This window comes from Dasypus novemcinctus, chromosome 14, assembly GCF_030445035.2.
Source record: "Dasypus novemcinctus isolate mDasNov1 chromosome 14, mDasNov1.1.hap2, whole genome shotgun sequence".
In the NCBI taxonomy this organism is placed as follows: domain Eukaryota; kingdom Metazoa; phylum Chordata; class Mammalia; order Cingulata; family Dasypodidae; genus Dasypus; species Dasypus novemcinctus.
Genome location: NC_080686.1, coordinates 21,542,013 through 21,567,196, shown reverse-complemented (window position 1 = coordinate 21,567,196; position 25,184 = coordinate 21,542,013). Strand labels below are relative to the sequence as shown.

The 25,184-nt window shown below is 41.8% G+C and overlaps 1 protein-coding gene across 2 annotated transcripts in view; it reads left to right on the top strand.

The window, feature by feature from the left end:
- TOX (thymocyte selection associated high mobility group box) overlaps positions 1–25,184 on the top strand; it is a 342,324-nt gene that overhangs the window by 148,316 nt on the left and 168,824 nt on the right. The window contains exon 2 of one of the 2 annotated variants that reach the window (XM_004484333.5): positions 11,172–11,237. The exons of the other annotated variant lie outside the window; for it this stretch is intronic. Within the exon in view, the coding sequence (XP_004484390.1) occupies positions 11,172–11,237 (66 nt within the window). The remainder of the gene's footprint in view (positions 1–11,171; positions 11,238–25,184) is intronic. 2 annotated transcript variants of the gene reach the window in all.

Below are 25,184 nucleotides of genomic sequence, written 5' to 3'. Positions count from 1 at the left end.
AGTAGGACAGTTCCTGCCTCAAAGAGCTCATAGTCCAATGTTGGAGAGAGGCAGTGAAACGATGATGGTACAATGAAATACAGATCACAGTGAGTACAGGGTGCTGTCGAAGACTTAGGGGGCCACAGAGAAGGGACGCTACATCATCTGTGATGTCAGAATCTTGCGTTCTGGTGGGAAGATTCTCCTTGCCTGGAAGAGCCCATGTGGATGCCTGTCTTTCAAACACATTTACCACTTTTCAGTCTCAGAAGTGCCCCAGGTTAGGTGATCATTCTAAATCAATCTATTGGGAAATTAGGAGATGAATACCAAGGAGTCGGAGGTGAAGAAGTATTCTAGACCAAAGAGATGGTGGGAAGACACAGAGGTAGAGGTTGTTTGGCCACATTAAGTCACTAAGCAAGGAAAGTGACAAGAGAAAATAGAGGGGACGACACAGTTGGGGTGATGTTACAAGTATTTGACAACTGCCACAGACCTGGCACTGATCATTTAGAGTAAACATTGGCCAAAATTGAGAGGTATCATTGCTCAAAACCCTGAAGGCCTTGTCTTCTAAATTACAGAAATTGAAATTTTCCTTGAAAACCCTAGGCTGCTGTGGAAGTATTTTAGGCAGTGGAGAAGAAGGAAGACTTGTGTGATTGCCTAGCTTGGTCTAGGTTGTCAAGCTGTAATGAGAAAAGACAGGAACTAACATTGAGTATCTGCGAGACGAGTGTACTAGACACCTCCCCACACAGGTCTGATCTTGACCACAGTCCCATGACCTCACAGAGGCAGGAGCTAACTTCCCAGGTCGCACAGCTAGGAAGAGCCAGAGATGGGTCTTGCACTCCACTCTGGCCCACTTAAGTCCCTGGTCTTCCTAACAGCTTTCTGTCTCTGCTAAGGATTGCTCTAGACCAGTCAGAGTTGATTGCCAGGCTCTGGAGTATATGACTGGGGGAAATACCCATTGTCTTTCCATAGTTATGGTCAACAAAGACTAGGATGAAGTCTGTGGTCCTGGTGGCCATCAAATTGGCAATAGTGTTCATTAGTTCCCCAAACCCCTTGGCATATCTACAGCTTGCTTGTTGATTGTTATATTGATGTAATCCTTCTCCAAGGGTCTGGTGTCCTTTCAGCAGATCTCCTCTCAGATACTTTCCTGCCTTAAGACAGACATGCCATGAGTCTCTGTGCCCTACCCCTTCCAAGTTACCTAGTTCCCTGTGACTCAGTTCCCTTACTGGTGGCAGTTCACTAAAACTGCCTGCCTCAAATGGTCGTTGTGCGGGTGAGATGAGCCCACGCATTGTGTCCTGGCAGGTAATAAGCATTCAGGTAAAGTTAGCTGCTATCACTGAGAACACAGCCTCACACAGCATAGGTGCAAAATGAGCATGTGTTAAATACATGAATGAATTAGTACCATGTTTCTATTGGGGGGGGGGCAACTTCCATTTAATTTTAACGTACCAGCAACATCAAGCTAGGTGCTTCAATCCTGAGAGCACCTTGGCACACATTTTCTTCTCCCAGTCTTTAAGCAAAAGAGCATCAGATGGTGCCATTCCAGAAAGTAAAACCAAAGACCCCAGTCATCTCTCACCATTCAGCCTAAATAAGGCTTTGAGCAGAAGCAGGCATGTTGCTTCAGGGCAACAAGACTTTCACTTTCAGCTCTAGCAAGTTTCCAGCAAGGTATAATGTTATAAAAAGGATATCCTCAAAAGGGAGGATGATGTACTTGGAGGAAAAAGAGTCAAAAAAGAGTGAGGAATTGATCTAGAGGAATAGTTAGAACTACTATAAACACAAAAAGACACTTTAGAGTCGAAACTACCAACATGCATAAAGAGTGCCTTAGGAAGGAGATTTTCATTCAAGAAGTCATTCGCGAATGCAAGAGAAATTACACTGTAATCTTCATTAAAATGTAAATAAATCAGCAGGGAAAGTTACAGGAGATCATAGGTTAAATATCAAAAGCAGCTAGGCAAAAAATAGGTATAACTATATAGTATTTGAAGGTTTTTTTTGGAAAATTATCCTCTGTTTGATAAAACAAATGGATTGAATCATTTTTCATGTTCCTTAAAATGAAAGCTATAAGCCAACAGAGCTTTGCTTCCCTTCAGTGTTCAACTCCTTTCTCAACCTCAATAATGTGAAAGCTTTTTTTTCCTTGCTATTCAACCCAGTTCTTTAAAATGTCATCATGTTTTCATTTAAAAGACAGAAGCTTCTGGAATCTGAAAATAAAAATGTCAAACATAAGCTCTAAAAAGAAAAGGAATGGGTCTAGACTGAACCCCTTGTCTTTCTCATTGTTCAGGCTGACCCTGAAAATACCAAAATATATTTCAACACCTGTCCCACCATTAGGAGATTTTAACCACTGTGGGTCTATTCCTGTAACACAATTGTTATACTTAGTCACAATGCTATTTGCCTGAGTAATAATAATAGGGAAGTGAGAATTTCCTTCTTAATAACCAGGGGTATCTTCATATTTGTATTTTTGTTTGGTACTACTACTTTTAATCTCAAAATTATTCGATCTATTCAACAATGGTCCCCAAATCTGTTTCTCCCACTTAGCTGTCACCTAACCAGCCTAAATATAACTTCTCTGTGGATCATTTCTATGCATCTGTTGTTCAAGTCCCATAACTTCTTTGGTGCTTTGGACTTCCTCCAATCTTTTACATTCTTCTTGTTTTGTTGGAGGTTTCCAGAAGTGAGCAGACTCTTCCAGATAAGACATGTGCAGAAAAACGTTCTCACCTTTTTCTCGACATGTCAGGTGCTGAAAAACATTCACTGTGCTTAAAAAGGGATAGCAGCAATAAAAGATCCAACCCCCCAAAAGTAATTACTTTCATACTTTTCATTCTACAACTATGCAGGATTTAGGTACTGTGGTAAATGAGGTGATAGCTGATATGATGTGGAAACAAGTGAGCTTAGGTAAAAGGATTGCCAGCAATTTTGAATGTACTTCTCAACTTGTTCCTTTAGTAGATGGATTCAGAAAAGTTTGCCTAAAACATGGCAAGTCAGAGGAATGTGCTGAACTGATCATTTGAAACTGCACTGAGTTTTAACTCTTAAGTAATTTTACAGATTTATGATTTATAGAAATACAAAAGTTACTTTAGGAATCCATTTTATTTTGCTTTATTTTTTTAAAAGCCCCTACAGGAATCAGAAATTATTACTCCAGATTTTCTGATACTAGACATGCTGTGGAGGCCTTTTCATAAAAGCCCATGGCAGATATGTACTTTGATTTGGTTAAATTTATTTCCCATTAAATTCACGAGAATGGATTTATACTTACAGCTAAGCTTTCATCCGCACATTCGTTCTTTCTTAAATAGTGCATAAGGGAAATGGATTGCTTTGTGTGGGAAGTTTGGGGTTAATGAAGTTTTCTAGCAACTTGCATTATTTTTCCCTTCCAAAAGGAGTAACACTTTCATAGCATAGAAAAAACCTTGTTCAGAGTGCACATCACCATCCCAAAATCCTCAAGGTTGAGGAAGGAACAAACATAAAGATGGAATGCAACCATGGCCAAAGTAAACTAATTAATATGGTACTAATGGGAGAACGTGTAACTTGTTATTAAGATAGCGTTAACCATAGGTTCTGAGGAGAGGAAAAGGAAATAATAGGTAGGATACAGAGAAATTTTAGGGCTTTGGAATTAAGTGTAAAACACAATATAAATTACAGACCTTGGTTAGTAGCGGTGCTTTGATATTCATCAATTGTAACCAATGTATCACACAATTGTAAGATGATATTCATAGGGGAAGATGGGGGGCATATAGGAATCCCTTATACTTGGGATATAACTGTTCTGTAATCTAAAACCTGTTTTAAAATAAAGTTTGTTATATTAAAAAAGAGAGAGGAACAAAAACAGAAGAGAAGTGCCCCTTCTATTTATTACGTTGTCAGAGTTGGTTTCTGTCCTCGCATAGGGATTTACAATAGAATTCATGACTCTGGAAAATCATCTGCTAAAACCCGAGGGCAGTGGATGAGACGCGTGTCGCGGGGCAGTGAGGAGCGCTGCCTCGCTGACTGTGCCATGCGGGGCGGCTCAGAGGCCCACTTGCCTCGAGAGCGGAGCCTGCGGGACAAGCTCCCCTGCCACCCCTGGCGGCGCCCTCCAGGGAAGCGAGAGGCAGGGGAAAGGAACCTCGGCGGGCAGGCAGGGACACCAGAGGTCAGCCCGCACGGCCTGGCTGCCCCGGGCGAGGGTTCCCTGCGAGGCCGCCCGGCGCGCCCGCGTCCAGCCCTCCACCAGGTGGCGATTCTGCCCCGCTCCCTCTTCCGTTCTCCAGCCGCCCTGAGCACGCCGGGGAAGGAGGAACCGCCTCGCCTCCATCCGCGTGCGCGCGCGCTCCGAGTCGGCTGCTGCCACCCGGGCACAGCTCTTCTGCAGCCGCGGTGGCAGGCGAGGTGACGCCCGGGAGCCTCGGGCCCCTTGGGGACACGGCGAGGCGTCTCTAGGGCCGCCCTGGCCAGGAAGCGAAGGCCAGGGGCCAAGCTCAGAGGCTGGGACAGGCTCAGCAGCTCCGGAGGCCCGTCACCGCCTTTCGTCATCTGTCAAATGAGAAGAATGACAGTCACCGCCCTGGAAGAGCGCTACCAAAGCTGAGGGGGCTTGACGTACTCAGGGCGATCAGCAAGCGCCTGCACGGGAGGAAGGTGTGTGGTCCGAGCCCTGACGGCACCCCCGCCACGTGTGGATCCCGACCGCCTGCGCGAACCCTGAAGACGCCGGACACGAAAGGACGGATATTGTAGGATTCCACTTAGATGAACTATCTAGAATCGGCAAATCCAGAACAGAAGTCAGAAGTCCTGTCCGAGTTTCCAGGGGATGGAGGGAGGGAGGCCTGGGAGTGACCGCCTCATGGTAAAGAGCTGCTGTTGGGGAGATGGCACAGTGTGGTAAGGGATGGTGGAGAGGCAGCACAGCCATGCACTGAACTGCACGCTTAAAAATAGCCAACTGGATGTTCCATAGATATCACAATAGAAAGGAATGAATTTAAAGTGCAGAGCCCGGAAGACGCCTCCTATTAAAAGAATACCATATTCATTACAATTACAAGGCAGCCGAGAGAAACGGCTGGGGAACTGTTCGCGTGATCCGCGCCGTCGAGCCGCTTTGTAGATCAGCTGTTACGAGACTAGGTTTAGCGTAAATGCGTAGCGTTATCGTGGGACGTTTCAGTTTCATAGCCAAGGGAACATGATGTGCAATCCTCCCCCGAAGAAATATATCGCTAGGGCACAGATGAGAAACTTCAGGCCCCAAGTGCAGTCCGGTTTGTAAGTTGTGGCTGCAGGACGTGCTCTCTCCGCGTCCGTGGCCGCCGCGGTCTATCCAGGTCCTGCTTTCCTCTCCGCGCTGCTCGGGTCCGGAGTGAAGTGCTCCCGTGAGCCGAGAGATTTCTCTTTCGTGGCTCAGCTCTCTGTGCTCCCTGGTCTCAACTCACAGCCATACAAAGCACTGGTCGCTGAGCCGCACTTTCTTTTCACGGTATTGACATGCCCAGCTCTGCCTGGTCTCTCTTCCTTTCAGTGCGAGCCCCTTTCCTGCGCCCGGTGGGCTCTCCCAGGGTCCGTCAGCTGCCCAGCACGGGTGCAGAGGGGACCCGGCCTCTCCTGTCCCAGCGCATTCCGCCCTGGCGCTGGGAGATGCAGAGATGAGCAGTGCCTCTGGGTCTCCTGACCATTCTCCTTGACAGTAGTGGCGAGGTACCCTAAGGGGCACGAGTTAGGCTGCTTCTGTTCAGAGGGGATTCGTGTTACCATGCCTGGGAAGACACGTGTGAGTTCTGCTCGTTGGTCCCCGACTGCCCTTCCTTTTAGGCTTATAGCTTTCAAAGTGCTTTGCTCCATGTGAACCGCGAAAGAGTTTTACTTTGTTCCCTAAACTTAAGGTATTTCTCCCGTTTCCGGGGGGGGAAAGGAGGTGATGTGTAATCTTATACTGGGCATAGCATTACAAAAATAGATCTTTAAATTTAAGGAAATTACCTTCTCCTAGGATTTATTGTAAGGCATCTGTTAAGAAATGGCAGATTAACTCCCTGCTTTAAACATTTCCATTTCTAGCTCCTTTTTCCCAATCAAAATATCAAATATTCCTTTAGAAAACACCCAGAAATGTAAGGCTTTCCCCTTTTATAGGCAAGACAATGTAGTACTGTTTCTTAAATTCCATGAGGTTTTCTTCCCCTTAGTGGCAGTTTTCCGGTTGCCTTTTAGTGGTTTCCCTAAAATGATCCCATTTTCTGGACCTGTGTCAATGATTAATTTTATATTTCACATTCCATCTTTGATTTTCCTTATGATAGTGGTTTTGATATCCTAATAGATCCATTTTTGCTCATCATTCACTGTGTTTGCACATTGCTAGATGTCAGCTTTCAGTTTTTAAATAGAAGGAATAATAACTACTTAGTTTGAAAAGCTCTTTGGGATTAGGGGTTTGGTTAATATCCTCTAAAATCAATTTCAAAAAAGCAGTAGTAGCAGATTTACGAATGACTTTTTATGTGATCGGATCCCCTGGTGCTTTGAAATAAAAACACAATAAAGAGTATAAAAGCACTTGGTCAGAAAGGCTAATCCTGAGCTGAGGCCATTTAAGTGTAGACTTAAGTAAGTCAGTTTATTTATTCTTTCAAACTTGGCTTCAGGTTTAAGATTGAGCATATGTGGAAATTAAAAGCCCTAGTATGCTTAGATATATATTGAAAAGTTCTAAGGCCTAAATTCAGATAGTTTCTAAGAATAATTAACTGTGATATATTTTAGGAGTAAAGAATCTAAGTTCATTATTTTTTTTTAACCTTTTTTATTGTGGTAAAATACACAGCATGACAATCATTTTAACCATTTTTAAGTGAATAATTTTGTGATATTAAGTACATTGTACAATATTGTGTAATTTTCACCACTATCTATTCCCAGAACACTTTCATCACCCCAAATAGAAACTCACACCCATTGAGCAATAACTCTCCATTCCCCTCACCTCCCACCTCCGGTAACCACTATTCTGCTTTCTGTCTCTCTGAATTTGTTTATTCCAAGAATTTCATATAAGTGAGATCAGACGGTATTTGTCCTTTTGTGTCTAGCTTATTTCACTCAAAACAATACCTTCAATGCCTGCTTGTGTTGTAACATGTACCAGCACTTCTTTTCGTGGCTGAATAATATTCTCTTGTGTATATGTTCCACATTTTATCTATTCATCTGCTGACGGATACTTAAGTTGCTTCTTCCTTCTGACTACCATGAATAATGCTGCTATGCACACTGGTGTGGAAATATGTTTGAGTTTTGCTTTCACTTCTTTTTGGATATTTACCTAGGAGTGGAATTTCCAGGTCATATGGTAATTCTGTGCTTGACTTTCTGAGGGACCAGAATTGAAGCAATCGTGCATCACATTCCTCTGACATTATTAACATCTAACATTGAAGTCAAGTGAAGCAGGGTCATTAGAGTGTAATAGCGTAAATGTAAACAAGTCAGACACGAAGAGGCATGGGGTTGACTCCCCACTTTCTCATGAGTAATGGAGTAGAAAGCAGTACGTGGTAAAGGAGCGGGAAATTCTTCTACTAGGAATCCAGGCCTCAGTTCTAGTCTCCGATGACCTGGGTGACCAATGGAAAAGTCTATTTCTTCATGAGGGGTTCAGATGTGATGCATTCTAGAACCTTTACAAGACTGAAAGTCCATGATTCTCTGCGCTATCATTCTGTTTCAGATAACAACTGGCTAATAAGCCTGAGACCTAGGGTGCATTCCAAGAAGGGGGGGCCTTGTGAAAACCCACGGACCCAGCTCTGGAACTGGGTGTGCTTGGGCGGAGCTTTCAAAATTGGAGTGATGACATTAACTTGACCAACTCCCGTCTTGGCTTATTCTCCACTGGGCCCAGGACTTGGTCAAAATGAAATCCTTCAGCCTACAAGGGGAATGAGTATTGGTGTCCTGGCAATTCCTGTAAAAACATTTTTTCTGTAAGGGCTTCTGCTCTTATATTAACTAATTTTAATTCATTGTAAGACTTTGAGTCAATCCCCTTTAAGTCTTCAAACCATCCTCCAAAAGCTGAATTTCCTTCCTCTTCTCTAGGAAGGCAGTCTTTTTAAATCATGCAAATATTGTTCGATTTTAGTTAATTAGACAATAAACAATTCCTGAGGACTTATGATTTGCCAAACCCCAAGCTTTAGAAACAGTAAAGACAATAAAGATGTACTTTCTGCTCCCTCAGTCTAGTGGAGTTAGATGAGCAGATGCATCTTCCTGTAACAATAACCCCTGCCCCAAAACAGGCCTGTCTAGGTTGGCCCTTCACCTTTACTAAGGGGACCAAGGAGTGCATGAACTATTTTAACAAGTCAAAGGGAAGGAAGGCATCCTGCAGAAAGGGCTGCCCTTGCAGGTAGTGCTGCTGGAACCCAGGGAATGGGGTGTGGAACGGTGCGAAAGAAGGCCAGAGTCTCTCAGAGCAAAAACCACATCACATACTTGGTCTCCTAGAAAGCAGGGATAGCATGAAATAAATACCATCTTTTCATGTGTTTCTACATTTCAGCCCTTCAGAAGGAAGCTTTCGGAGAGTTCCGAGTAATCTGTCAGTTTTGAAGAAACCACCTTTCAGTCTTTTAAGCCATATTTATAAATCATCTAGGGGTATTCAGTCAGGTAGATTACACAATTGACAGCCCTCTAGGATGCTTTTTTTTGGAAAGCCTTACCATACCACAGAAATTCTGGACAGTATCTCAATGTCATTGAGCTATTGGCATCACTTGGATGATTTGTTGAAATAATTTTCAGAATTGATAGCTGACTCATCATCATGCTTCAGAATATATGTATATATTGTGGTGGTTGAGCACATGGGCCAGAAAGTCAGGCCGCCTGGGTTGGAATCCCAGTTCTGCCTTTTACAAGCTGTGTAACTTGGAGCATATAGCTTAACTCTTTTGTGCCTCAATTTCTTCATTTGTAAAATACAGGTAATAATAACACTTAACTCTTGCTGGTTTTGAGGATTAAATCAGTTAATATATGTAATGGTACATGGAGCTGAGTCATAGAGTGCACTAAAAAAATTTTTAGCTATCACAATTATAGTGCTTACAGCCACATGCCATGTATTGAAAAAATGCAGTTCTGCTCCACTCACTATTAAAGTTCTGGACTTTTTGATGCCAGTGTCCTTATCAGGAGCAGTAGCAATGATGATACTAAAGTACCATGCACTCGGGATAGACTGAAACCAAAATTCAAAGGCTTCCTTGGCATGAGAACAACGCCACGTTTAGAAAATGAGTTAGAGAAGATGAAATAGAAAGTAACACATTTATAGAATATGCGCAGGCAGTGGGTATTTGATTCACTTCACTACTTCTGTTCAGTTTAGTTTGTTACATTCAGAGAAACTGTCCATATTTTAAATGGTTCTTTGGCATCCTAATATTAAAAACATTTGCAAACAAACCAGTGTACTCAAACCGTGGGTGGAAGGGGAGAAATGCTAAGTGGGATTCTTTGTCTGGGCTATGAGTTGTTAGCCATCACAGGCAGATTGATTAGGAGCACAAATATCTTTGAGTTGAAGGCAAAGTTCACCTGACTGATGGAAAAGCAACCTTGAGTAAGTCACTTGAAATCAGGACACCTGTGCCCATTGACAAAGCAACCAAAATTCTACCACATTTCTGGGTTTGCTGCTTCTGATTGGTGCTAGCAACCACATCATCGAAGAAGTGATTTCATATCTGTTTAGCTAAGTCAGTCACATCCCATGAAATAGTGTTACAGGGTGATGTGTGAGGAAACCCTTTGATTCCTTGAGTTTGACCTATTGGTCCAGGCTCTTCTGCGATGTCTTCACTTTTATAGCTTCTTTGTATGTGAAGTGCCCAGCACTGCTGAACAGCCTTTAGAAGCTTTGGTAGGTGCTCAGGTTCTACGTAGCCCTCTTCTCTGAGCAGCGTTTAGGTGGTGGAATGCTAACACATTTTTTTTTTTAAACCATTTTGAAGGTACACAAAGTGTGTGTTTGTACATGTTACTGGGTGCTTGCACCACTATCAATCATTTATTCTTTTTTGAAAAGTCATTTTTTGAATTTTCACATTCCGGTGTCTGAAATTAGCCTGTTGATGAAAGTAGATTCAGACCAAGGTCTTTGAAGTTGATTGTCCATTTGATGATTTCCTTGGGGGGGGGGGGGGGACGGGACTTCCTTTAACTAAAAGAGGAATGCTTTGTCCATTTATCAAGTGACTAAAGATAACTGAGGATTAAGTCTGAATGGAGTGCTTACTGCTTTCAAATAATGAAAAGTAATTTTGTTGTTGCTGCCGCTGGTTGCATTGAGATTGCCCTGCCCATGTGAATTTCCTTCTTCTGTCTTGTTCCTAACTCCGCTGTCTTGAAAATGTGTCTATGAATTTCTATGCATTTGTAATACTTAACATTAATTCTATGCCTTTGAAGAATTTCAGAGAGGAAAATCAAGCCTGTGTATTTTTATTGTTACTCATTGCCATTGTCATTCTTAACCATAGCTATGGTGGCACATGCACTTTTCCAATATTATTATAAAGTCGAAAATTTTTTTCATCCCAAGGCTAGTACGATGAAACCAGTTTCAGTCCATTTCGAGAACTCTGCCCTTTTTCATTTCGGAGAGCTAAACTCAGAATGCACTGAGCTATGCCTTCGTGTATTTCCCATTATCCTTTTCTTTCAGAAATCGTGCCATTCATTTACTCCTTCGTGACAACAGAACCGCAATATGTATACGGGTGCACAAAATGAGCCATTTTGTTTTAAAACAGATTGCAGATGAAAGGAAACCATTCATTTCTTGCTTGCTTGCTGTAATTACTAGAGCACTAATTACTCCAAATCACTGACATCCAGGGTCAGTAAGGATGACAACAAAAACATCAAAGGAAAGATGAGGCTCGCTTGCTATGACAGATTTTTTCATATTCCCGACCACAGTATTTTTTTATGGCTACTGTTTCCAGTTTGATGCTGAAAAAAAAAAAAAAAACATACACACAGTCAAGATTGCTGAATGTTTACTATTATTTCATTCGCAGTTTGACGGTGAGAACATGTATATGAGCATGACAGAGCCAAGCCAGGACTATGTGCCAGCCGGCCAGGTGGGTTAATTAATCTTCTCTGCCTTGTTTCAAATTGTAATTAAACAAATTCAAAGAGTTGCATTGCAAATGAGTAGCACTATCAGTAACTGCTGCAATCAGGAATAATCATAATTTATAAACAAAGCATTTAAGCCTTGTTTCCAGTTAATGAGATAGAGCTGATAAAACACCAGAATTGGCATTTGTTGAAAGCTACTACCTTGTTTCCTCTCCAGAACGGCAAGCAGCTGTTTTGCCAGCATGATCTTTCCTAAACAGTTGTTTTACCTTTAGGAAATAAAGTCTTTACAGGTGCAGGTTATTTGTGCTTCTGCCTGTAGACGAGTTAATCATTATAAGCTACACATGTCACAAATAGCGTTAATTATCAACTGTTGGGGCCATTTTCAATGAAGCCTTGGGTTTATAACTGACATCACATGGCCGGTGAAAGCATCAGGGGGCGCTCTCGGGCTGTGTTCAGAATCTCCTGGGGGTGGGTGCTTAGCTTTCAGGCCAAAATGGGCGATATGGTCACGTTTGTATCCATTGCGGCTGGGAATAATTGACAAGGTATTCAATCACGAGAGGTGACAACAAAAGTACAATGAAAAGGTAAACAATTACATTTAGAAAAGTAAATGCTTGGTTATTTATTTATTTTTTAGATACTTAAGATCTGGCCCTTTAATCCAGGGTGGGCATTGAAAGCAACATTTTAACTGCCCTAGAGTATCAGTGTAAGGTATAAGAGCATCCTAAGCAAAAACAAACAAATAAAGGAAAGTGGGGGAGAGTTCACAGGATCCTCTTATGGACTTGAACCTGTTTTCTAGAAGAGTAAAACCATGGTGTCTTGGACTTTCCTCTAGCAGTAACTGCAGCCGAAACTCTAACATCATGGATTTAAAGGCCTATATATCCACCCAAATATATTTGATAACTGGGAGGTGGTGTGGAAAAGGGGGAGTATGAAACTTCTATTTTTCTTCATGATGGCTGTCGGTGATTTAAATCTTATATATGTTAGGGATACCATCTGTGGGGCTTTGAAATTTCTCTTAAGGACAGGATGCCTCATGCCTAACTCGAAGCAGAGGCAGGCTTGCATCTCCATGAACATTTCACTTAGAAATTATTACGATCGCTCCCTTCTTTGGGCAGATGTTCTTGAAACTATACTATGTTGTTTAGCTGGAAAGGTCATCATTGAGTTCAGGGATCCTGGCTCCATTGCCTTCCATCCCGCTGCGTTGGTGACTCTAAGAATACCTTTGGAAGGCTGAGCTTTGCATTTTAAATTCTTATTTAACTGAATTCATTCCGCTAAGTGCCCTCCAAGATCCATAGGTAGTTCTGAATAGGGCTGTTTGATTACAAAATGAAAAATGTTATTATCAATTTTCTTCGAACCATCAATCCCCAAACTGTACTGACAAGTTTAGTACGACTATCGGATTAAAGCAACCCAGGGTCATCTCTTTGGTGCATTTAGGGTTTTGAAGTGTAAGGGCTAATTGAATTTGTTTGAAACAGTAGAAACACAAACTCAATAAATGATGGCTGTTATAAAGCAGCTGCTCCCTTTCAGAGAATCATTATGTCCGTCTGAAAGAGTTTGGGATAAAGGATTGGAAACTCACAGGGTATACATCATAACAGCTTGGCTCTTTAGATTTTTATAATTTAAGTATAATGACTAACATTAAGCCCTGACTAAAATCGAACAACAAGCAGCATTTTTCTGACTATTTCAGAGTTACTAAGAATGTTTTAAATACCAGTGATAACTTATAAAGGGGTAAACAGCTCTGAGTACTTTTTGTGCTGTTTAAAGATATGTCAGGTTTGTGAGCCAGAAGCAAACTATTTTTTAATGGTGTGGCGTGTATGAAAATGTTTTTAGAATTTGCTATTTAAAAAATCAGACTACGGTAAGATAATACATACTCTGGAGAGAGATAAACTTCACAAATTATGTATGTTGAATGGCCTAGCTAAATTTTCCATTGAACTTTTCCTTTTATTCCGTGTAATATACTGTGTTCAAGAATTCATTACCTGGTATTCTTTTAGGGAATTTTAATCAATTTATCCCTTTAGGCAATCATAAATAAGTCTTCAGTCACCCTGCAGGGGAAAAACATAGTTTTGTTCCCTTTTTCTACATTACATCAAGCATCTGCATAGGATGCTTAGTAACCCAAGACAACTTGCCTCGTAGCCTCACCCAACAATTATAATTCCTGTTCAATTTTCAAATCAGTACATGCTTTGGGACTTATAGACCAAGTTGCTAAGTAGCAACATATGGTATACTACTGCTCCTGTGATGTTGCTGCAAGCAAATAGCATAATTCTGTACTTGAAATGATGTTTATAGAAAGCCAATGCTGGAATTGCTCCAGAAATGGAAGTACACTGTAAAAATTAATGATATTCTTTTAGACAGTCCCAAAGGGCTGCTTGGCACTATCTACATCATGCATTCTATAGCTCTTAAGCTAGTGTATACAGACCCTTAAAGATTTTTTTGCCTATACTTTAATAATTGACAGGCAGCTTTTAAATTATATATGCCACCCCATAATAAGCCTGATGAGCATGTAATAAAAATACAGAACAGAGCTGCCTCTCTCCAGTGCCATGCTTGGAATATTGACTGTTTCCACCTATGATGGCTATAAGTGTGTTACCACAAAAGCATGCTTGAATGTAAAGCACATATAAATTTCTCTTGCAGGGGTTAGAATTTGGACCATACCGGTGCAAGATTTCTTTGTGTCTTTCCCAACCTCTCTAAAGGGCCCAGGTCGCGTGACACGTCACAAACATGCAGCATCCCTCCCCTGTAGAGCTCACAGGCTAAGGAAAGGGAGGCCAGCGGTGGAGAGTGGCAGCTGTCCACCACCAGCGAGCTCCTTCCTCACTCTCACCACGTTTGATTTAGGTGATTGTATCTAGATCCGTAGGCTGGCGCTAGCGGGGACCTGGCCGCCAAGATCGGGCCTTCCCACCTGGCCTCCATCGTGTCCCCAGGCTCATCGGGGCTCACACGGGTCCACGTGCACTGGGGACCTCCTCGTTCCCTGAAAAAGCTCGCGCTCCCTTCTCCAGCCTTGCGAACTCCAGGACCCTCTAGCCTTCCTTGTATGTGATTGTACTCACGCTACAAATATTCCTTTGAAATCAGTGTATGGAGGGAGACAGAAACAAAGGTCCCCTTAGAGGAAGAGTCTAATTCTCTTGCTTGGAATTTTCTCGGCATCAGGTTTTTGTTTTTCTCCGTTTTGAAGATGTGGCATTCCTTTCCTCCTCCATTCCTCCACTATATCCATTTCAAGAATATCCTTTTCCATGGCCCCCTGTTCATCCTAGCCTTTCTGCCCCGCTTGGCCCGTCGGCCCCCTAGGACATTTTTTATCAGTTCTTTGAGTGCAGTGACTTCTCTGTCCATACGTGCCTTGCTTTGGGTACCACACGACAGAGGCTGAGAGTTTTAAATGTTTTCCACAATAAATAATCACTTAATAGGGAGAATCAGAGGATGTCAGATCATGGAGAAGCTTAGGTTGTTTGACTGAACCAGATTTTCAATAAATCCCTTGTCCCTGACCTGGACATTTACTCTGCTAAGCCATTTCCTTTTGTTTGGTTTTCCTCCTTCGCTCCTCCTCCCACTCTGCTCCCCACTTCTCCTCCTTCACCTCCTTCTCCTCCTTCACATTTATTCTGCTAAACCATTTCCTTTTGTTTGGCAGCCCTGTCCTTCCTTCCTTCCGCCTCCACCGTCTCCTCTTCCTCTGTCTCTCTTCCTTTTTCCTTTCCATGAATAGCTATCCTTTACGTCTAAACAACTTTTTTTTTCAATTTTTATGGTAGCAACATAGATCCAACTTGAAATTTCCCATTTTAACTATGCTCAACTATACAATTCAGTGTTTTTAATTAGGTTGACAATCTTGTGCTACCATTATGAGCATACGTTACCAAACTTTCTTTCACCCCCCTCAGACTGAACCTCTGTACCCATTAAGCAGTAACTTCCTGTTCCTCTCATACTCCAGCCCCATGGTAACACATAATCTACTATCCATCTTGATGAATTTGCTTATTCTAAGTATTTCATATAAATGAGATCATACAATATCTGACTTTTTTAATCTGGCTTATTTAACTTAACTTGATGTCTTCCAGGTACATTCATATTGTAGCCTGCATCAGAACTGAGCTAGTTTTTGTTGCTAATCTTGAGCCTCATGATCAACCATATATATTCAATCTCCTGACATGATCAACCATATATATTCAATCTCCTGACCTGAGAGCATATTTTACAATATTTCTCAGGTTGTGATCAGGTTCCTCTGTGCTTCTTTACTCCCCTTCCACCCCCAAGGAGTTTCTTCCTCTGACCTGTTCCCTAAAATTGCAAGATTAAAAGTAATCATGATAAAATACAGCAATCTTCTTTTTTCCTGGAATCTCACAACTCAAGCCTTGATATAGATATCCTAAAGTCCATTTTGAATAAAGAGTTGAAGAGCATCTGTAGTTCTAACCTAGCTCTCGTGTGAGTTTCCAATCCGCTTTCTAACTCCCCTGGACACCTGCCCACCTCCCACCTACACCCTTGCCTCTAACCTTCTCGTCTTCCCATGTGGCCTGTATCAATGAGTATTTCTGCCCCTTCCCAAGTCACCCAAGACAGAGTCACTGGGCACTTACTCACCCAGTAGTGCTGATTTCATATCTGCCAGAATTTCAAATCTACCCCCTCTTTTCCATCTGCATAATTACCGCCTTTGTTCTGGGCCTCTCCGATTCTCACCAGCTCTTCTCACCTTACCTTCACTTCCACTTTCCCCATTTCTCCTCACTGTGGCCAGAATGATTCATCTCCAAGAAGTGGTCCTGTTTCTCCCCTGCCTTCACACCTGCAGGGCCTCCCTGCGGTCTACCAGGAGGCGCTGGGGAGGCGCATCTTTGTTCCTCTGTGCCACCAGGAGTCGCCATTGACATCGTCTTCTGTCCCTCCCACCAGACCATGAGGTCTTGAGTGTGGGGACTGGCTCTTATTTCTCTCTGGATTTGCTGGGCCTATAGTAATGTCTGCCACATCAGAAATAGGCAGCATGATTTGCCGAAAGATGAGTGAATGAATGAAATGATTGTGCATTTTTTATGACATGAGTTCTTTGAGTTGTCTCCTCCTTATGTCCTTCAACAGAAGGACCAACATAAGGGAGACCAACTCTCCCTTTTTCTCATGCATATTGTACACCGCCCTCTTTAAAATTCATGAGTGTCATAGATGACATAACATACCAATATAGTTTTGAAAGAAGTCCATGTCAGGACCTAATTGTAATATAAAGGATGTAAAAAAAGGAACATATTTAGGACAAAATGCTAAACATTTCAATATGTACGTGCTCAGGCACAATTTCAGTAGAAGACAGAATGAAGACAGATTCTCTTCCTACTTATATGGCACTCTCTGGATTTAAGAAGAACAAAAAGATTCTACTGACCGTTTTAGACATTTTTCCCTTGTGCCTGAAGGCACAGAGGGGCTAAGTAATGGCTCGTGGTGTACTAGTGGAGCCATGGTGAAGAAGACACTTCAAGTACTGCCTACCCCCGTGTGAAGCCAGTACCAGGAATGGCATTGGCAGCATTGACATATGATTTTGAAACTTGGCTCTTGTTAAAGTTCCAAACAAAAGAAAATGAGATCTTCCCAAAGGGACACTGAATAGTGACAAGGGACAATTCCACGTATGACAGAACCGTCCCCTGTACTGTGGGACATCTCACAAACCTGGCCCTGCCCATTCACTTCCAGTAGCTCCCCTCCAGCTGCAAGTCAGTCCTCAACGCTCTTCCTGGGAGAACCATTCCAAGAACTTTCAAATAATCAGTGTGACGATAAAGCTGACATAAAGAACGGTTATTTTAAAATAAGGTCATATTGCTAGGTTTTTATTATCAGCAATCTAATGGCATTGGAGTCAATAGGACTCTCTAAGCCCCTCTTTATACAATATTCTTTTAAATCTATTTTTAGAGTGATATTTTAAAATTTGCATAAAACCTAATGAATACGTGAATTGAGAAAATTCTGTAAGTTCGAGCGTAAATGAGGTATGAGAAAAGGGCTAAGAACGTGTTAAAGGTAATATTTTAAAGAGCATTTTTGGGAAAAAGTCTCTTTCCTATGGTCTATAAAGTTTCCATGGTTGTGACATGACAATGAACTTTAAATTAGACCAATTACTTTTAGATTGGTTCCTTTGGGCAGAAATTTCAGAAGTAAAGTCAACTTGACTTTTTGACCATCAACCCAATAAAATGATAAAGCTGCCAGGCTTTGATTAATCTAGTTAGTCCAACAGAGTCTGGCATCTTAACAAGCCCAAACTAGTTACTCAAACCAGTCTTCAGTGTAACATTCAGATGATTACTCTGTGCCGTCCCAGAGGTATTCATTACAGACAAAATTGCTCTCGTTGCCTTGCATACAAGCTGAGTTTTCAATGGGAAATGAAAGGATGCCTGGAAAAATAGGCCACCTAATTAAGTTAAACTACTCTAGCATTTGGCTTGACATCTTCATTACTCAAAATTAAAAAGATGTTTCACTTGAGCACACAAGTTACTATTGTTTATGTTGTTTCCTTTCTAAATTGGCTTCTTACATGGAAGTCTGTTTTTCAGAATTATATCTTGAAATAGCTCACATATTTCTTACAGTTTATAAAAATGTCTTAATAGCTGGTATGGATTCTGAATTCAGACACCATACAAATATATATATATATATATATATATATATATATATGCACACATGCATATTTTTGGATCGTTTATATATTGGCGTAGTTGAACTTTAGATGGCTATCTACATAGCCATTATTATTATTAATTTTAGCTGGGTATTCGCTCTGTTACCTGTAAATAATTTATTCAATAAACTATGAAATTTAAACTGAAATTCCTCTGTCCAGTAGAAGTGTTTTATGTCACCCTCTTTAGCAGAGCTATTTTAGGAGCATTTTAAAACATAAACACATGTAGAACACACCATCGACTGATTGCTAGTTCCTAGTCACTGACACTAATGAGGCTGTTGACAGGTTAAATGTTGTGTATCATATACATTTCCAAGCTGTGGGATTTGTGAATATAAGACTCATTTTTTATTTCAGGAAATGAATGTTTGTTGCTGACTATGCTTGAGAATTTCATTATAATTGTCTTAATAGTATGTTTTTTAAAGCATTAGGGAAATGTATTTCAGTGGTAAAAATTATGAAAATATCTGAACAGAATAGCATCGGTGCTTAAAAAAAAAAAAAAAAAAAAGCAAACAGATTCTCAAGGCGCCAGGCTCTGTTTAGAGCATGGTTTGCATCTGCCGAGTGGTACCAGGACCCCCTGGCACAGAGATGCCGTAAGACTAGGACACAGCCTCGTCAGTTACACGGTTGCAGTTGATGCATTTTGAAGACAGCCCTTGGACTTGTTCAAAATTGCATTTCACATGTTTTTTTCCTTTAGTAAGTGAACAGTCATGAAAAATTAAAATGATCCTTCCTGTTAAATTTCATAATCTAAAATATAGGAAAAAAATGTTTTTCTGGCTCTCATTATAAACCTCTCACTAAAGAGAGTCCAAGGAATAGGTTGTTTTGTTTTATTTGTTTTAAGATTAGTAATGCAATCAATAATAGGACAATGCCAACTCTATCTTCAAGGCACTCGAGGATGTTCTAAACAAACGCTAAGTTGTTGATAAGCCATTATGTCAAGGAGAGGTGATTTTGCCCATTTTTAACTAAGAACACTAAGGCTTGAATAGCTGAGGGTTTTTTTTTTCCCCCCAACCAACCCTACCTCTTTTGAGACCTCCTTCTTCATCATATCTTCGTTCACCCTCCTTTCTCAGTTTTGGAGCAGACTTCCCAGAAACACAAAGAGGGTTTTGGTTTAATCTTTATTGATATCTGAATTTTTTCTTCTCATCTTTCTCCTATGGCTGTGAAGCTGAGTAATTTGGTTTGTTCTGTCCTATGTTATTTCACAGTTTGGACATAATTCTTTTCATCTAAAGTCCATAATAAACATTAGGTTTTGCTCTTTGTGTATGCAGTTCTATGGGTTGGTTTTCGTTTTGTTTTTTTTTTTTACATTTTTCCCTTCCTCCCCCCCACCCTGCTGTTTTGCTGTCTGCGTCCATTCGCTGTGTGACCTTCTGTATCTATTTCTCTTTTTTTGTCTTCTCTTCTCATCTTTCTCATCTAGGAGTCAGAGGGATTCAATCCTGGGAACCTCTGATGTGGAGAGAGAGCTTCCCTGCCAATTGCGCCACCTCAGTTCCTGGTCTCTGCTGTGCTTCACTTTGGCTCTCCCCTTCGTCTCTCTTTTGTTGCATCATCATCTTGCTGCGTGACTCACTTGCGCAGGCACTGGCTCACTGCGTGGGCACTGGCTCACTGCGTGGGCACTGGCTCACCCTGTGGGCATTCACATGGGCACTTGGCTCACCACGTGGGCACTCGTGCTGGCATTCGGCTCACTGCGTGGGCACTGGCTCACCGCGCTGGTGCGCTTTCTCTTCTTTTTCACCAACAGGTCCCAGGGATTGAACCTGAGTCCTCCCAATATGGTAGGTGGGGGCCTTATTTCTTGAGCCACATCTACTTCCCAGTTGTATGGGTTTTGATGAGTGCTAATTTTATGTATCTGCTGATTAGGTATCATTCAGAATAGTTTCACTGCCCTAAAAATCCTTGTGCTTCTTCTATTCATCCCTCTTCTCCTCCCAGCCCTCTCCCCAATACCCATGGTAACCACAGATCTTTTTATTGTCTCTATAGTTTTGCCTTGGATATAAAATTTTATAACTATAACCTTAAGGGTTTGAAATTAATTGGGAGTTGGCTTGAGAAATGTTATCCATAAATCCCTTGGTTGTTGAGAAGTTACAGTCATTGATCCTGTTGTCGCGAAGTCAAACAAGTGACGGCAAGACGCAGCATCAGCTTATTCAAATGAAATAGACCTGGTCAGAAACTCAAGGCTGTGATGGTCATTTTTGAGCCCAATAACCAAGACTTCCCTGTATGCAGCCGAGCCTCCTTCGCATTTCAAGAGAAGCCCCTCTTTCCAGAAGACCTAAGCCTACTGCAGATGGTTATTTCCTGAAACAGCAAAGCAGGCTGGCCTTGGAGGAGTCTGGGCCACAAGGATTGCAGGAGTGAGACAGGGCCAGCAGCTTTTTTTTTTTTTTTTTTGCATGAGAGTTGTCATCAGGGAAAACCGGACCAGCCTGCACTGTGGGTTACCACGATGTTTGTTTAACTTGGTTGCTGGTAAGGATGCTGGCAAGTTGTAGAAGGAAGCTCCTGCATGGCTGGAAGTTTAGATTAGCACTCGGTGGCAGTTTGAGATTCTTTATGAATTCCACCTCAAAAAAGAGAAAGATTATGTTTGTAAGCTGGTCTGTTCCTCTGGGTGTGAGACCCTTCGACTGTATTAAAATCAGCTGTTTCAAGTTTACCTGATAAAGTCATTTTAGGGCTTTGATTCGGCCACATCAGTAGGACGTGACTCTGGTTGAGCCCCCTCCCCCTTGGTTAGCCCGTGTAAATGGACACTCGCTCAAGAAAACTCACGGGAAGAGGGAGAGCCCCATAGATGCCAGAGGAGACGACTTTGTCAGTTTTGACCTTGGAGCCACAGGAGAAGAGATGAGCTATTCGCCTGGTAATTTGCAGCTGAAGACAACAGAGCAGCCGGGCAGCTGAGAAGCCCTGAGAGACAAGCCCTGTGCCTGCTTACAGCTGAGGCTGGAAAGAACCCAGGCCCTCGGAGCCTCAAGAGGAAGAGGAAGCCCCGAAGGAGAGACCGGGCAGAGACCGGCAGCCACCTTTCTTCCGCACGTGGCCACTGGCTTTGGTGAGAAAGCAACCTTGAGTTGGACTCTCTAGGGCCCTGTAAGCTTTTACTCCAAATAAATACGCTTCATGAAGGCCAACACATTTCTGGTACTTTGCATCAGCACCCATTTGGCTGACTAATATGCACTTCCCTACCCCCAATATCATGAGTAAATTAGAGCAATAATAATAATAATAATAATAGCTGTCAGTTGGCAGCTGCCTATGCTTGGAAATAAGCTAAGCAAGGGCTTTCCATCCCCTATCTCATTTGATCCTTAAAACAATTTGGCAAAGTAGGTGTCTGTGTCCTTCAGATGAGGAAACTGAGGATGAGAGTGATAGAGTGATGTGAATCAGGCCCCATCCTTGCTCAGATTGGCTTACTTGTACCTTAGAACTTCAGGGACAAAATGTTGACCTACCAACCTCAGGCCATTTTAGATGCTGTATTGAGATGACAGCAACCTGTTATGAATATGAGGATACTCTGAGAATTACTAGGCCATACCAAATGAAACTGTAGATATTTGGCCATCTTTTATCTACCAAAACAGAAATCTCATCTTTGATAAAAGCCATACAAATATAAAATGGGTCTCTGTTCTCTCTGGCTTCTTTGCTTCAAAGCCATGCTCCCATCCTTTATTTTTTCTTTTTATGGGCTATTGGGGATTGACTCATGTTCCCCACAAAAGGCACAGTCAGGTCCCAATTCCTAGTCCTGTGGGGGTGAGCGCATGTGTACGTAGGACCTTGGAGGATGTTATTAGTTGAAGTGTGCCCAAACTGAACGAGGGTGGGCCTTGATTCCACGTAGCTGAGGTCCTTATAAGTAAATGAAATGGGACACAGAAGATAAGCCACAGGAAGCAGCCAGAAGCTGAAAGTCAATGGAACTAAGCAGAGAAATGAGAAGATACCCCTCTTTGCATTGTCATGTGATGGAAGAGCCGAGAACCAAGGATCCGCCTGCAGGCAGTCTCAGTACGCCACAGGGAGAAAGGGTCTCCTGACTGATGCCTGGACTTTGCCTGGACTTTGGACTTCTCCAACCTCAAAAACTTATGACCCAATACATTCCTGTTGTTCAGCCATCCCATTATATGGTAATTGTTTTAGTAGCTGGGGAAATAAAGGCCCAGCCTTTCCTAGGTAGGTACCATCTGGGCTATCACAGAGAGTTCTGGGACTCTTTTCCCAACCCTGAAGCTCTTCCTTTTGGCCTCCAGAAGGTACACAAAGTACAGGAGGTCTTTCCATAGAAGATACCTCACGCCTGCCTGCACTCCTCCCCAGAAACCCCCCTTCCTGGTACAGGGCACACTGAAGGGACTGATGTTCATTGCCCTGGGGACGTGGTCTCCAGTTCAACATTGTTTTCTTTCTTCAGTTCCTTCTCAGCCTAAGCTTGCTCTGTAGCAAGGACTCAAATCCTCAGATCTTCAGGGATTCACCCTCAATTTTTCCTAGTCAAAAATACAGAAAATTGGAATTACCTATGATGAGTTGAGATAAGAACCCTCCTTCTTCCCTTTTCTGGCCCCATTGATTAAGAGCCAAATCAAGGGCCTGCTCCATCTACTTAAAACTCTAGCCTGCTGCTGATACAGAGGCTCTGCCATACAAAATGTGAGTTTACGTAACCAAGACTTACTGACTCTGCACTATAGACAACAATGGAAAGAAGAGCCATCAACACACAAAGATAGACTTTTAATTCATGAGTTTAAATGCATATAAATGTGTCAACACTGAATGCTCAACCCCATGCTGTGGCCAGCATATGATTTAACAAATAGACTCTGACCATTAGTGAAAATGAACTTGACACAGGCTTTATAAAAAGAAAATTTATTAAAATTTATTTGCTACACATGTTTGAAACAATAGTTAAAGCCCAGTACAGTTTATCCAGTTATTAAATGAAAAGTAATCTCTGTATCAATGCCGTGGCTGTCACCACTGCCCAGCTAGTTCTCTAATTACAAGTAAGTCAGTTATTTCCTTTGGGCCTTGTTTTGGTTTCTTCTCATGGATTCTGTGATTCCTCTTGAGCATAAATATAGACCTCATGACCCAGCAAAGCTACCTCTAGAAAATTATCCAAAGGAAGCAAATACTAAGATTATTTATCACCATGTGATTCGTAACAGTAGAAAATTGGAAATGCCCTAAATGTTCCATAATAGGAAACTGATAGAAAAATTATAGAACATGTATATGTTATACCATGCACGCATTTAAACAATAATGTAAGTAATATTTATTCATATCAAAAATTTTTCACCAGCCATTTTAAGTGAACAAGTTAAATTATATAATGGCATATAATCATAACATAGTTAATACTTACTGATTTCTTATTTCAAAGCAGTACATTATTCAAAATGTTTACTTGAGCACATTTAATCCTGATAAACTCTTAGTGAGGTGGATACGATTATTGTCCCTGGTTTACAGATTTGCAAACTGGGACTTAGAGAAATTAACTATGTCTACTAAAAGGGGAGCTGAGATTTGCATGTAACACCAGCTTCAAAATCAGGGCTCTGTGATCTGACTCAAGTTATTAAAACAAAACCCCCAAATAAAAAAACCATATACACATTTAGTCTTGAAAGGTATTTTAATAGTATTTTAGTAGTAGCTTTTTTTTTTTTATTTGTGGGTTACGGTGATTTTTCTTCTTCATATTTTCTTTTTTTTTTTTTCTGTTTAACATTTATTATTTATAAAGTAAAGCCTAAAATTGTGGAACTGGGTCTCAGAATGTATGAACTCTGACCCTGAGAATTCTAAATTCTAGATTGCCTATCACACTATAGATAACCGAAAAAAACACAGGCTGCCTTTGCATAGAAAATTTTATGGAAGACAGTGAAATTTAAATACTTCCATTACCCCCTTTAAAAATTGAGTAAGGAGTGATGACCTGTAACAGAAACAAATCCTTGGGGCCTGAGGCAGGGTTTCAGAAGTTAGGTGTTATGCTCAAATCTGCCCTCCCTTCTTATCAGTGTGTGGGTTTCGGGTGGGTGTGGGTGGGTATGCAGGTGCAAACTGTGTTTCCCAGAGTCTTATTTTTTCATTTTAGCCAAAGGAGAGGCCCTTATTTATGGAAACTGGATACAATGCCTGGCATTAGAATGTCCCCGAAAATACTGCTTGGAAACTCCTACAGGCCCTGAAGCCACTGAGGAGAAACAAATCTCTTCCCCATCGTAGTATCATCAGTGAATTATGAATTACGCCAGGAGAAATCCCTTCATGGACATCCATGCAGAGGTGAACCTGGTACACAGGAGAGTTTTAAGACTGATCTGAATCAAGCGCTTGGCTCATTGCCCCTGTACCCCTTGGTCCCTCCAAGCTTCAGCCTAAGAGGCCTAACCTCAAAGCTCTCCCAGTCCAGGCTCCAGGAGGAGCTGATGTCAGAAAGTCTCTGGTCCGCTCTGGTTTCCTACCTCCTTTAGGCTTTGCACACTGGTTTTCCATAACTGGACGTTTACCGGGTAGCCTATTCCCAGTAGAGGCCCATCAACCCAAAGTTGTTATTTTTTAATCTCTGGCCCAGTCTTGCTCTTTAAGTCATCTCCAGGGTTGAAGACCTGACCTTGCTGCTGTGCCTCCTGGCTGCGGCTTGTACACCCACCTGCTCTGAGAGCTCTTCCGTCTGCTTCGTGGTCCTTCCCTGATTATTTATCCTGTCTCAGCAGGCCCTATTATCAGGGCAAATCTGGTTACAACAGTCCTTTGACCATCCCAGCTTCAAGTCATCCTCTTTAGTTTACACCTTGATATCACTTAGTATAGCGCTTGGAACATGCTGTTCTTTATAGGGAGCCTGAATTTTTATCTTCTCTGCAAATTCACTTCCTTTATAACACACTGTCTTACCATTCTTTGTATCTCAAATCACACTAAGCAGGATGCCCCTCACGTAGTAGGTGCTCAACAAATATTCCTATAATGAATGAGGTTTGCCTCATATTTAACACGGGTTGTGGAAATGAAAGAG